The sequence below is a fragment of the Manis javanica genome, chromosome 13 (genome assembly GCF_040802235.1).
Source record: "Manis javanica isolate MJ-LG chromosome 13, MJ_LKY, whole genome shotgun sequence".
Taxonomy (NCBI): Eukaryota; Metazoa; Chordata; class Mammalia; order Pholidota; family Manidae; genus Manis; species Manis javanica.
In genome coordinates, this window is record NC_133168.1 from 21,983,390 (window position 1) to 21,997,684 (window position 14,295).

The 14,295-nt window shown below is 32.3% G+C and overlaps 1 protein-coding gene across 14 annotated transcripts in view; it reads left to right on the top strand.

Moving 5' to 3' along the window:
• SNX14 (sorting nexin 14) overlaps positions 1-14,295 on the top strand; it is a 108,141-nt gene that overhangs the window by 66,093 nt on the left and 27,753 nt on the right. For 10 of the 14 annotated variants that reach the window (XM_037022843.2, XM_037022852.2, XM_037022876.2 and 7 more), the window contains 5 exons: positions 6,458-6,613; positions 6,959-7,083; positions 7,581-7,639; positions 9,789-9,815; positions 11,571-11,703. In XM_037022843.2, the coding sequence (XP_036878738.2) occupies positions 6,458-6,613; positions 6,959-7,083; positions 7,581-7,639; positions 9,789-9,815; positions 11,571-11,703 (500 nt within the window). The remainder of the gene's footprint in view (positions 1-6,457; positions 6,614-6,958; positions 7,084-7,580; positions 7,640-9,788; positions 9,816-11,570; positions 11,704-14,295) is intronic. The other 4 variants (XM_073219325.1, XM_073219328.1, XM_073219330.1 and 1 more) reach the window with 1 other exon arrangement.

Consider the following 14,295-nt stretch of genomic DNA (forward strand, 5'->3'; position numbering starts at 1 on the left):
TTTCTCTATTGTACTTTTTCATTTTAGTTACTGTATTCTTCAGCCATTCGTGGCTCTTTTTCAAATCTTCTGTCTCTTTGTTGAAGTTCTCATTGAAGTTATAAATTACTTACTGCAGATCTGTGAACGTATTTATTACTGTTACTTTGAAGTTTATATCACTAAGATAGGTTATTTCTGTTTCATTTAACTCTCTTTCTGGTGTCTTAGCCTGTAGTTTTGTTTGGAAAATGTTTCTCTGCCTCCTCATTTTGTGTGGATTTCTACTCTTCTTCCTTTATATTGGATCCTCTATGCTTCCTGGTCTAGAGAGTAATGGCTTTATGTAGGTATTCTGTGGAGAGCAGAAGCTCAAGACTCTTTTCTCACCAGTTCCTGTTTCTTTTTGGTGTGTTGCCCCAGTTACAGTTAGTGGGCTCCGGGCGGGGCTGTCTTTCTGTCTGTCTGCCAAAAGTGGCTGATCTCTTTCCACTGAGACCCTCTGTGGGCCTACAGTTGTGCTTCTGCTGGGATCGTTGTGGGTGGGGTTACCCTCTGCCTGCTGGGTAGCGATGGTGGTACTGTTGGACCAGTGGGGTGGGCTGAGTAGGTGTGCAGTGGCATTTGGTGTAGGGTTCTGCCACCAGGGAGGAGGAAAGAGTGTTTGGAGCTGGCTTCTACAGGCGCCTTCCCAGTTGGGCTGACAGAGGGCCGGGAAAGCTGAGAAAAACTTCCTCTGCCTGCCAGGCAGCAAGTCTGACTGTTGGTAGTGCTAGCAGGCAGGCAGGTGAGTGCACTGGTGTATAGGGAAGCACCTCATGGCTAAGCCTTCAGTTGGGGGATGGAGCATTTGGGGCTGGCTTCTGTGATCTCCCAGCTAGTTGGGCTGAGGGAGGGCTGGGGAAACGTCATCCACCTGCCCTTTCTCCTGTGGAGAGAGCTCCCCGTCCAGCCCTCGCTCCTCTGGGACCCTTCCTGAAATCTTTCAAACTGTTGCCTCTTTGTTGGGTCTCAGAGGGACCCACAGAGCATGCCTGTCCTCCACAAGCAGTGGGAGTCTCAGCCTCCCAGCGTGCTCCAACTCTGCATAGTGTCCAGCCCCATTCATCACCAAAGCCCAGTGCATTGTGGATTGGTCTTCCCAGAGCAGCTCTCCTGGGCCAGGTGTACAGTTCCTGAGTGCTTATCCCCTCCCTGCTTCGTTCCTTTCCCTCCCTCTTGTGGGCAGGGATGGGGGAAGGGCTTGGGCACCTATCAGTTCTGACTTAGCCACTTTCCTTCTCTCTGTGTGATCTTGTCTTCTTCACCAGGTGTAAATGCCTTCACATTGTTTTCAGGGCTAGATTTACTTGCTGTAGTTGCGTCCTTGGTGTGTATGTGGGGAGGTGGTTTCCACATTGCCTCCCTACTCCACCATCTTTTCCCCCAGAATGTATATTGAATATTAGATCAAGTCTGTTTTTGTGGTTGTCATCTATCATTGTACTGAGTTTAATCTATTAGATATGCTAAGAACTCCGAAGTGTTGTCACTCAAGTGTCTACTCATTTCCATATTGGAATATAATCTTTAACTGACTTCAACCAAATCCTATTAGCAGAAAAAAACTACTGAAAAAATCATTACAATGAAAATATATTAAAGACCCAATCATTAGCCCATATCAATAAAACTTTGTTACAGTTTTTGTTAAGGAATATTTTGATTAAATAATCAAGTACAAAAATGTTTTATTTTGATATAAGCTCTAGAACATTTTGCATTATGTCATTTATAAGATACTTTATGAACTATTTGTGAAAAGATTTTTTAATGCACATAATTTCTATTTTAAATATGTTTTTAAAAATTAAGGTGTAATTTACACAGTGAAACTCATAGAACTTCAAAACACAGTCTGATCAGTTTTGACTAATTTATAAATCCATTTAACTACACCTTTATCAAGATATGGAACATTTAAATCACCCCAGCAAGTTTCTTCAGGGCCTTTGCAAATGATCCACCTCTGCTCACATTTCTGCCTAAACAATCAGTCATCTCATTTTTCTCACCATAGGTTAGTATAAATGGAATCATATACTATGTACTCTCTTATCCTGGCTTCTTTAATTCAGGGTAATGCTTTTTACAGCTGATCATTGTTGTATAGATGAGTAGTTTGTTCTTTTTTATTACTAAGTAGTAGTCTTTAATTTTATAAGTAGTGGCCAAATTGTTTCTGAAGTGGTTGTACTATTTTTCTCCCCTGGCAATGTATGAAAGTTCTTGTTGTTCTGTATCTTTACTAAAACTGGTGATGTCTGTCTTTTTAATTTTAGCTTTTTTAATGGATGTACATATCTTGGTCTTTTAATTTGCACTCCTCAAATGACTTAATGGCATTCCTCAAATGACATGTTATCCTATGCTTTTTGGCCATTCTGTTATGTTTCAATGGGAACATTTAAGTCTTTTGTCTATTTTTAATTAACTTTTCTTTTTATCATTAAATTATAGTTTTTTATTCTAGATACAAATTTTTTTACAGATGAAAGTATTATGAATGTTTCCTTCATACCATGGCTTGTCTTTTCATTTTCTGAATAGTGTCTTGATGAGCAGACCATTTTAATTTTGATGAAATTCAATGTATGTATTTTAAATTTTATGGTTACTGCTTTCTGAGACTTCTTTAAGAAATCTTTTCCTACCCTAAGCTAAGTGATATTTGCCTGCTTTTTGTAGATGTACTGTAGTTTTATATTATACATACAGGTTTGTGACCTATCTTGAATTAATTTTTGTGTTGGTATTAAGTGGGGGGGGAGGTACATTTTTTCCTCTTTATGGATGTCCAGTTTTTCTAATACCTATTTTTTTGAAGAGATGTTTCTTTCCCATTTTGAATTACTTTGGTGCATTCGTCAGATCATTTGGTCATATATGTGTGAATCTATTTCTGGATTCTGTTCTTTTCCATTGATCGTTAGGTCTGTTTGTTTTTGACCAAGACCACAGTCTTCATTACTTCAGCTATATTAGTAAGTCTTGAAATTAAGTGGTCTAAGGTCTCCTACTTTGTTCTTTTTTCAAGATGGTCTTGGCTTTTCTAGGTTGTTTGCATTTCTATATAAATTTTAGAATCGGATTGCTAGTTCCCTTCCTTCCCCCACCTCCAGCCTGGTTGGATTTTTTGGTGAAGATTGCACTGAATCTATAGATCAATTTGGGAGTAATGACATCTCAGTAGTATTTAGGTTTCCAATGTATGAACATGGTATATTTTTCATTCATTTTCAGTCTTACTTAATTTTTATCCATAATGTCTTACAGTTTTTACTATAGGTCTTTATGTTTTTGGATTATTGAACATGGTATTTTAAAATAAGTTTTCAGATGTCTATTGCTAAGATATATATAAATAGAATTGATTTCTTGCATATTAACTTTGTATGCTGTGGCATTGTTACATTCACTTACTAGTTCTAGTAACTTTTTTTGTAGATTCCCTTAAAATTTTCTATATACGGAATCATGTCATCTGTGGATGTATCTTTTTCCTTATACCTTTAATTTTTTTCTTGTCTTGCAATGGCTAGGACCCTCACTACAAAGTTGAGTGGAAGTGTAAGAGTTGACATCCTTGCTTTGTTCCTGATCTTAGGGGGAAATCGTTTAGTATTGTACCATTAATTACGATACCAGTCTGGGTTTTTTGTAGATCCCTTGATCAGATTGAGAAAGCTTCCTTCTTCTAGTTTGCTGAGAGTTTTTATCATGAATGGATATTAAATTTTTCTGAATGCTCTTATTGCGTCTCAGTAACCTATTTTATTGTTACCGAGTTATTCCTAACGTTCCCATGTTCCCTTATTATGGATCTGTAGTGATGTCCTCCTTATTCGTAATTTGTGCTTACTTTTTCTTAATATATATTGCTAGAGGTTTAAAAAATTTATTAATATTTTTGATTTGCTAGTTTTCACTTTATTTTTATTATTTCCTTCTACTTACCTTGAGTTTGGTTTGCACTTCCTTTTCTGGTTTCTTAAAGTAGAAGGACTGATGATTAATTTGTACACCTGTCTTTCATAATATAGGCATTTAAAACATACATTTCTCTCTATGAGTTGTTATAGATAGAATCCTAAATTTTTGATATGTTGTGTTTTTTACTGTCTCTAAGTTTGAAGTATTTTTTAATTTTCTTTGGTTTATTCTTTGACCTTCGGGTTATTTTGAAGTGTATCGTTGAATTTACAAACACTTGGGAATTTTCAAGATACTTGATTAATTTCTAATTTAGTATTATACTGATAAGGTAACATTTTGTGTGATTTCAGTCTTTGAAATTTATTGAAACTTGTTTTATGCCCATCCATATGGTTTGTCTTAATGTTCCATGAGCATGTGTGAGAATGTTTTGCTGTGTTGGATAGTGTGCTATAAATGTAAGTTAGGTTAAATTGATGGATTATGTTCACATATTCTGTGTTCTTTCTGATTTTTTTAATAGATTTGCTATTTCTCTCTTTAGTGTTGTTACATTTTTTTGTGTGTATTTCAAACTTTATTATTAAGTGCAAAAACATTTAAGATTATATGTCCTTTGGATAAATTTATCATTTTATCATTGTAAAGTGCTCTTTTTATCACTGGTAATTTTCTGTCTTGAAGTCTACTTTGATAATTCATAAAGGTATGTTTTTTTTCATTACACTTGGGTTTACCCTGTATGCCTTTTTATATGATTAAAGTGTTTAATGTATTTCTTGTAAACAGCATATAATTGAATCCTTGTTTTAAAAAATCTAGTTTTCATAATCTTTGCTTTCTAATTGGGGTGTGTAGTACCTTCATGATTAATATATTATTATATGTTTATCATTCATTAGGTCCTCTATCTTAGTGTTTGAGTGTGTTCCATATATTCTTTGTTCTTTTCCCTCCTTTTCTGCCTTTCTTTGGATTACTGAGCATTTTTTAGTATTCTGTTTTGTCTCTGTTGACTCAAGATGTCTCTTCTGTTTTTTTTTTTCCTTTCTTTAGTAGTTGCTCAGCGGTTACACTGTGCATCTTTGATATATCACACACTTTGTTTAAAAATGTTTCGCTGCTTTAGGAACAATGTTAAGAATCTCAGTATGACCTCAGATTACCCATTTCCTACCTGTTGTGCTTATCATCATATCTTGTAATCATGTGTAGGCTGTAAACCCATAGTACATTGTTATTCTTTAAATAGCCAATAGATTTTGCTTTGTTCCTGATCTTCTCATACACACACACTTTAGCCCTTAAAGTTATTGATATATTTACCTTTATTGTATTCCTTTATTCCTTTCTGCAAAACCAGATTTCTTCTGTCATTTCCGTTCTGCTGAAAGAAATCTTTTTTGCATTTCTTGTGGTACCAGTCTACTGGATGAAAATATTCTTAGCTTTTGTCTGTCTGAGAAGATGTTTGTCTTTACTTTTGAAGGGTATTTTCATGGAAATAGAATTTTAGGTTGACAGTTTTTTCTTTCAGTACTTTAAGGTCATTCTCCCATTGTCTTTTGGACAATGCCATTGTTTCTAATGAGAAATCAGTCCCATATGACTGTTCCCCTGTTATATGTCCCTTTTCTTGTTTTTCACAGTTTTCTCTTTATTTTTGATCTTTAGGAATTTGACTATAATGTTTAGTTTTCTTTTTCTTTATTATGCCTGACTTATACTAAGAGTTTTGAATACATGGGTTGGTGTCTTACATCATTTTTGAAAATTCTTGGTTATTATCTCTTCAATATTCTGCCTTGTTTTTTTTTCTCCTTTGCTTTTGAGATTCTAATCATATGAATTTGCTGTTACCCAAAAGGTCTTATATATTCTGTTCTAGTTTTTTTTTTTTTTGTTTAACTCCTTCCTTTCTTCTGTGTTTCAGTTTGGATAACTAAAAAGGGGTAAATTATATAGTGACAGCTCTTAATAAAAAAGGCAGTCAATTTGGCCATCCTAATGCTATAACTTGTCATTTGAAAAAAAAGACTCATTTGTTGAGATTCTCAGCTTCATCACTAGACTGTAACCTCCATGATTGAAGGAAATATTATTTAAAAAATTGACTACAACTAAAAAAACCCTTAGTTTTCACTGTTATTTACTAAATCAGATTTCAAAATACTAAAGACTGCTGGCATAAGAAATTAATCCAGTATGTTCTTTAAAGAAAATTTTAGAAATGTGTTTGCTATTCTGAATTTTAGAATATTTGCATATCTATGTAAATATTTACATATTTTTTAGTATGTAAATATTTGGTTGACTGAGTTTCTCTTTCATCTGGGTGTTTTACTCCCAATTAAATCTTTTTAAAGTGCTTAAAGTGATGAACAGGTTGTTTATAATTGTTGCTTTCAATGTTGATTACAATTAAACTGGGAATATGAAGTTTTCATGAGTAGTTTTATGTTAAAATAATTCATTTTGCTCTTGCTCTTTCTTAATTTGTTAGAGGAATTCAATGATAGAATTTTGCGACCAGAGTTATCAAATGATGAAATGCTATCTCTTCATGAAGAGTTGCAGAAGATTTATAAAACGTATTGTTTGGATGAAAGTATTGACAAAATTCGATTTGATCCCTTCATTGTAGAAGAGATTCAAAAAAGTGAGTCAAAGATGATAATGAATTCTGTAGCTTTTCTGTAGTTCTCAGAGTTTTTTCATATATTTTCTGTTCATTATTACAATAGCTATATACACAGGCAGCCATTATTCTGTTTTACTAACAAGATGAAAGCTTCAATGAAGAAACTTATTCACAGTTCATATAACTAATATTTTTAAAATTGGAGCTTCATTGTTCTAATTCCTCAATCCAGTGTGATTTCTATAACTTGCTGGGGTTTCTGCAAAACAGTTTTAGAATTGTCTTTTACTGTCGTGAATTTTAAGTTAATGTAACTTACTTATGCTAGTCATAAACAGTTTCTGTGACTTAATATTTTAATAGTTGCTGAAGGCCCATATATAGATGTTGTGAAACTTCAAACCATGAGATGTCTTTTTGAAGCATATGAACATGTACTTTCTCTCTTGGAGAATGTTTTTACTCCTATGTTCTGCCACAGTGATGAGGTAAGTCAAAGTAGTAATCTTGTTTGAGGAGTTTTCTTCAAAATTTAATACTGGCTTTGATGTTGTTAGATGAATAATTCAAATAAAAAAATAAATGAAATAAAACATAATTAAGAAAGTGAATACTCTTTTCTACTACATAACTTAATGGAGATTAGAAGTTGATTGTAAAATTAATTCTCAATACCAAAACCATGTTTGTATATATATGACTAGGTAGAATTTTGACCCATTTGGTCTACTTGATTTGACATATGCCTGAACGGCTTTGCGGTACTGTAGTGAAGCGGAAACTCCATACTTCTTGTTATATACATTATTTACAGACCTGTGGAAATCAAGTGGTCTGAATATCTCCATTTGCAATATTTTAATCCTTACTCTGACTGTGATTATATTCACTTGATTTAAATAACATTTTCTTTAAACTGGAAAGTAGTAAGGTAAAATGCTTTAATGGCAAATATTAATTTAATAAATCATAATTATTTTTGAAGTATTTCAGACAACTTTTAAGAGGTGCAGAATCACCAACACGCAATTCAAAATTCAACAGGTCGGTATATTCAGTCATATGTATGTTTTGTTTTTGTGCTCTGAATCTAATCATTCTGTGAAAGTGTCATTGTCTTTATTGCTTTTTTGTGAATATGTGGTTCCATTGCTGCATAAGTAAACAAGACATTCTACTAAAGAATTTTTGAACTATATATATATATATAGATATATAACCTGAAAATGCCTGAAATTCTTTTAGAAAATTAAACAAGATTGCCTTGTTAATCTTTTAATTGATACATATTAGTGTTTGATCACCTGCTTTATTGGTGATTATGGACTGCGTATATATGCAGTCCACATATAACTCTAATTTTAATCAGTAGTTTAAAATTTAGTTTTTGTTTTTTCCCAGAGACTAATTTTTATTAGAGTACTTACTGGTTACAAATGTTGAGGGGTTTTTCTCACTTTGCCTTCTGGCTTTCTGGAAATGTTAAGTTTGCAATTAAACGATCCAAAGAAAGATAACAGAAGAAAGAAGCTTTATCCACTTATAAACTTCATAATTAATGTCTTGATTTATCCTTACATTGTTATATTTCCACTGTTGACACAGATATCAAATTTGTAAGTCTACAAAATAGTCACATTGCTCTCAACACCTTCCAATTTGTTTAAGCAAGGATTTAATAAATATATAAATAAACTGGAGATGTGGTTCAGAAGGAAAGGTAGATAGGTCAGAAAAAAGAGTAGATTTTTAGATAGTACAAGAAAAAATGTGAAAGCCTTAGCTGTGGGAGAAAATGCTGCATTTTTTCACATAACCAAGGGTTGTAGAAATAGATTCAAATTTTTTTCAATGTTGGATATTTTTATATAATACCTTAGTATAAGTAGTATACATGTAATAACTTTTCTGAAGGGTTTGTAAAAGTATCATTCTTTCCTAAGAATTTATGTATTACAGCCATGAAATTTTGACTATATTTAACAAAAAACCCATCCATGCTATTTATAAAATCATTTGTCACCCAATTCACATTACTCTTCTTTCATTTGAGTACTTTTTCAAGACTTCTATCAAATTTCCCAGCATCATTTGAGAAGCAGGTGGAATTTGTCCCTGTTTGTAAAGTCATGATATTTAGAGTATCATACTAGCTATTGAACTTAATGAAACTCCTATATGTAGGACCTTTTAAGGGGAAATGGTTCTTAAATCTTACATCTACTGAGTAGCTAAACCTAAGTCAGGCTCATAGTTTCAGAGACGGAATGCTTTTTTTTGCCACTTTGAGAACACTAAATTGTCCTCAGCATATTTAGGCACTAATTTTGCTAGCTTTAAAATATAAAATAAAGAAGAAAATACAGGTTCTTTAATTTCTAGGTACTGAGTGTGGTCTTTTAAAAAAGTGTGTTTTTCTTTATATTGACCTGACTTTAGTATTACTATATTTAGTCAGGACTCTGCTTCTGTGATACTTAATGATTCATTTACCTATGTAGAATTAAAGACCTTCTTAACATTCTTTCATTGCAAATTTAGAGTACCACTGCCAATTTGCTGTTAAATGATTTTAAAAAATGTAAATATTCATATATTTTATGTCTATATCTGATTGTATATTTTAAAAGTAAAATTTTAATGTGTGTTGATGTTAATCTGTTGTTTCATTCCATACTCAAAGCAAAATTTGAAAAAATACATAGGTATCCTTTGTTAACTTTGCTTCTTAGCTTAAAACATACTTTTAAAAATACCCAAAGTAGTAAGTGTGAAGCATGCGTAATTATATTTAGTAGAGGGATGAATTCTGTGTTGGAAAATACTAGTTTATTTTTTGTGCCAAGTTTTTAAAGAGTCTCTGCATACTTCCCACTATATCAAACAAATGGCATGCCTAAATGAGGGCAAAAAATACAGAATTATTTCCTGACTTACAGAGTTTTTAAGAACTACTTTTTTAATGATTTAGAACTTAAATCCCAAACTCTAAAAACAGCCATTGTACTTTATTTCTCTTTTCCTTATCATGTTATTCATAAGGATTTCTTCCCTTTGTAATAATGAATGCTGTCCACCTGTGTAACTTTTCAAGCTTTTAAATTTTATTTCATGTTCTAAAATGAAACTTGTTTAATATCTGGGCTTTCTCTCTCTCCTTTCCTTATATAATTTCACGTATCTGGTATTGCAGAGGTAGCCTAAGTTTGGATGATTTTCGGTAAGTTTTGAGATAGCATGTTATTCTTCTCTGCATAAATTTTCTGTTGAAGTTCAGAAAGTATACCCAAAACAACCTAAGTCAACTAAAAAGGAAAAAATGAAACACCTGTGTTAGTACTGCCTTTATATCAGTGATTAGGAATATCCTTTTAAAATTAATCACTACTTTGATTCTAGATATGTTCTTTTTAAGGAAGCATGATATACATCATAAAATAAAAATAAAATGAAAAAGTCAACATTTTGCTTTTCAAAGCTATTGACACTTTATTAATGATTTTTCTAAATTCCTTCTAAAATTTTGTGTAAATAACTTTTTTTTAAAGCAGAAAATACAATATTTTTGTATTTCTGGGCATAATCACAAGTGAGATATTTTTATAAATGTGTCACATTTCAAAAAGCCCGGTTGTTTTACCTAGGCTCTGTAGACTAGAATAATTGATCTTGATTCTAGAGATTTAATAATATTTTGTTAACATTGTCATTATTTGTTCCAAGACACACTTTATCAGAATTTCATTTATGATTCTGGATTTTTAAAAAACTCTAATTGCATGCTTGTTTAAATAAAAGAATCCAGTTTAAGTACTCTTTTTACTACTTACTATTATTACTTATTATTCAGACTTTTTCCAGTTTAAAATAAATTTGACTTGCTCCCTGAACATGTTTAAAATGAACATGTCACTAATATATCTGGTGTATTTGAAACTTGATCAGTTTACTTTTATTTCTGTAATTGTTGCATTATTTCAGTAAATAAATTTTGCTTGTAGGAATACTAGCTCTCCATTAAGTTAAGCATTCAAAACAAACTTTCTTGGATTTTAAAATAGTCATTTTTATTTTGTCGTCTGTTGTAAGGGCAGTATTACATGGTAAGCATGAGTTTTCCATTGGCTAAACATCATGTTTTTATTTGTCGAAACAAAGGATAGTAAGCTCCACTGCAGGAGCTTTTGTTGCTTTCTGGCTTATTTTTTGTTGTTGCTTTCTGGCTATTTCTGTTTTTAGGAATCCACTTTTTAAAAAAAATTACAAAACAAACATTTAATACATACGGCAGAGCAGGCTGATTCTTTAGGCTACATTTACTTTTATCCTTATGTTCATTGCTAACCGTTCCCTTTGACATTTTATCTTTCCTTTTTATTTCTTGACATTAAGCGAGATATATTTTATACATCATTCCTCTTTTGAGTATTTATATGATTATTGCTTAAAATTTTTTAGTCAGATAGGACAGAATTTTTTTTGCTAAATTTCCATCTAAAAATGAGGTACTGAGAAGGTCATAAATTTATGTTTTTCTCTGTTACACTATTATCTTAGCAGTATAGTTCTAAATGTATATTCTGTTTTGAATGCTGGTCTTAACACATTTTTTATCTATTTTCTAAATATGTATGACAATAAGAACTATATCCACTAGGGGGCTCTCATCTTTTAAAGTTTATTTCTGTTAATGTTGCAAAGTTAAATAGAAGGTAAATTTCAAATGTTTGTTAATACATATTGTCCATTTATTCATACTTCCACATTTAAACTTTAAATGTTCTGCCACTTTGAGCTTCTGAGATGTTGAGACTTAATCTATGACTGAGAATTTCAAAAGTTATGTTAAAAGTTATGGTAGCTATGTATCTTCAGTTTACCCTTTTCACAACTGTTTTTCTTTATTATTATTTATAATAAACTAGACTGTTGATAAATTTGCTATGACCTCAATACATTTTTGTTTAATATTTAGGAGCACACAGAAAAGAGGAGAGTCATTTGGAATCAGCAGAATAGGTAGCAAAATTAAAGGAGTATTCAAGAGCACCACAATGGAGGGAGCTATGTTGCCCAATTATGGTTTAGCTGAAGGTGAAGATGACTTTGTAAGTAAAAATTCTTCAATTCGATGTATGTATAACTTCAGACTTAACAATTGCATAAGAAATGTGATATGTTCACTTATTATTTTCCCTTTCCCTGATCTACTTATTACTTTGTATTACCTATTTTTTCATTAGTCATTATAGTTTCATGGTGATAATCTATCTAGTTTTTGAAATTCTTAGCCCTAAGTTACTGCTTAACTAAGGCAGAGCGGTTTCTGTTAAGCTGAGATACTTTTAACAGACAAACAACTTACCGTCTTTTGTTAGGCCTTTACTTCATATCCTGATCTTATCTCTTTCCAACCATATGGTCCAGGCATACAGACTCGTCAGTAAATGTCATAACCCTTTGCTACTCAAACTGTTAGTCTATAGATTAACAGCATCAGCATTAACCTGGAACTTGTAAATACAGAAATTCAGACTCCACCCTAGACCTGCTGAATCATAATTTGAATTTTAACAAGATCCCCGGTTGATTATGCACATTACATCCAGCATGCTATTTTATTTCTTGGTATCTTTTGCACATGCTGTCCTTTTTGAAATGCCCTTCCTTCTCATTTACCTAGAAAATACATACTTTTGCAGTCTTAACTGCTCCCCATAAATCCTCATTTGAGTCCCCAAGTAGGATTGAACATTCCTTCCTTTGTGCCCCTTTAGGTCATATGTTACTTTATCTACCATATTGTATTCGATTACATGTTTATGATTGTCTTCCCTACCAATCATTGAGCTCCATAAAAGCTCATGTTGTCTCATTTGTACTTTTCATTTATTTAACACATCTTTATTGAGCAAGATCTTGGATCCTCATTTTGCATATTAATGACACTGAGCACTAGGTAAAAAAGATAAGACATAGACTTTGCCTCTTAAGAAATTCACTAATCTGGGTATAAAAGGGATAAATAGTAGTGATTGGATTCACAGTAATCAAGAAGGAGAGCAGGGAGAGAAGAGTTAATAAACGTATTTTGTCTTTCAGCCTCTGTCCCCTTGTACTTATAAATTGTTCAGGAGATTCACTGTTTCTTCATAACTTAAGTAGAAGAAAATGTTATTTAGTCCTTTTTTTCCTCTCTAGATAATCCAACTATAGCACTTTTTTTGTTTATATCCTTGTTTTTCCTCCAAAGTGTAGATAGAAGAAAGGCGGTAGATCAGAGGAGGGAATTTATTTATTTTTTTACTTGAGGTGCATTACAATAAAATACATAAATCTTAGTGTACACCTCAGTGAACTTTGACATATGTTTACACTCATGTAATCATCACCCAGATCAAGATATAAAATATTTTCCCTAATTTCTTTTCCCCTCTTCAGCTATTTCCCATCCCTCCACCCACCTCCTATATGGCAACCACCAGTCTGTTCTGTGTTAATGAGTCTGTTTCTGTTTTGATTGATTATTTTGTTTACTTACATTCCACAGGTAAGTGAAATTATATGGTATTTGTCTTTCTCTGACAGACTTAATTTCCATTTAGCATAATACTGCCTAGGTTCATCTATGTTGTAACAAATGGCAAGATTTCATTCTTTCTTATGGCTAATATTCCATTGTTTATGTGTACCACATCTCTTTTTATCTATTCATAAATTGATGGACACTTAGGTTGCTTCCATATTTTGACTATTGTAAATAATGCTGCAATAAATAAAGGAATGCAATATCTTTTTGAATTAATTATTTGTTTTCTTTGTGTGGATTCCTAGAAATGAGATTACTGGGTCATATGATATTTCTATTTTTCATTTTTTAAGGAGCCTTTTTTTTTTTTTTAAGGAACCATTTTTAAGGAACCTTTCCATAGTGGCTGTTCCAATTTACACTCCCACCAACAGTGTAGGAGAGTTCCCTTTTCTTCACATCCTCACCAATATTTGTTATTTTTTATCTTTTGGATATTAGCCACTATGGCTGGTGTGAGGTGATATATCATTGTGGTTTTGATTTGCCTTTCCCTGATGACTAGTGATGTTGAACATCTTTTCATGTGTCTGTTGGGAGGGAATCTTTTTTTGAAATGATGTTTATTTATGTATTTTAATTTTAAGCATATTAGAGTCTTAATTTTTTAACAGTGTAGAAAAGTGGAAAAAAATCTAAAATACCACCCATAATCCTGTCACCCAATAACCATTTGTATTAACATTTTGGTGATTTTCTTTTTTAAAAAATAACTTTTCCTTCCTACCCCTGTAGATTAGACTATATGATTCATATAGTTTGCTATCCTGCTGTCTTCCCACTTAATGTTATAACAAAAGCGTTTATCCATGTTACTATGAACGTTTTAAAACATAATCTTTGAAATAAAAGTTGTATTTTTGCTTTAGAAATGGTATCTTTAAAAAGCTGAGAGAGTTTTTTCTGTCTTATGTTGCCCAAGGAAGAAAGAAATTCTTAACTGGAAGCAAAGATAATAATAATGGAAAGTAGGAGAAGAGGGCAAACTAATCTCTTAATACTCTGAAAAGGAAAAGCAGGGGTGAATACGGTGCTGACCCTGACTAAGATGGATTTAGAGGGCACTGTGCTTGTCTTAAGTTGTGGGAGCTTGAGGAATCTTCTTTGTCTT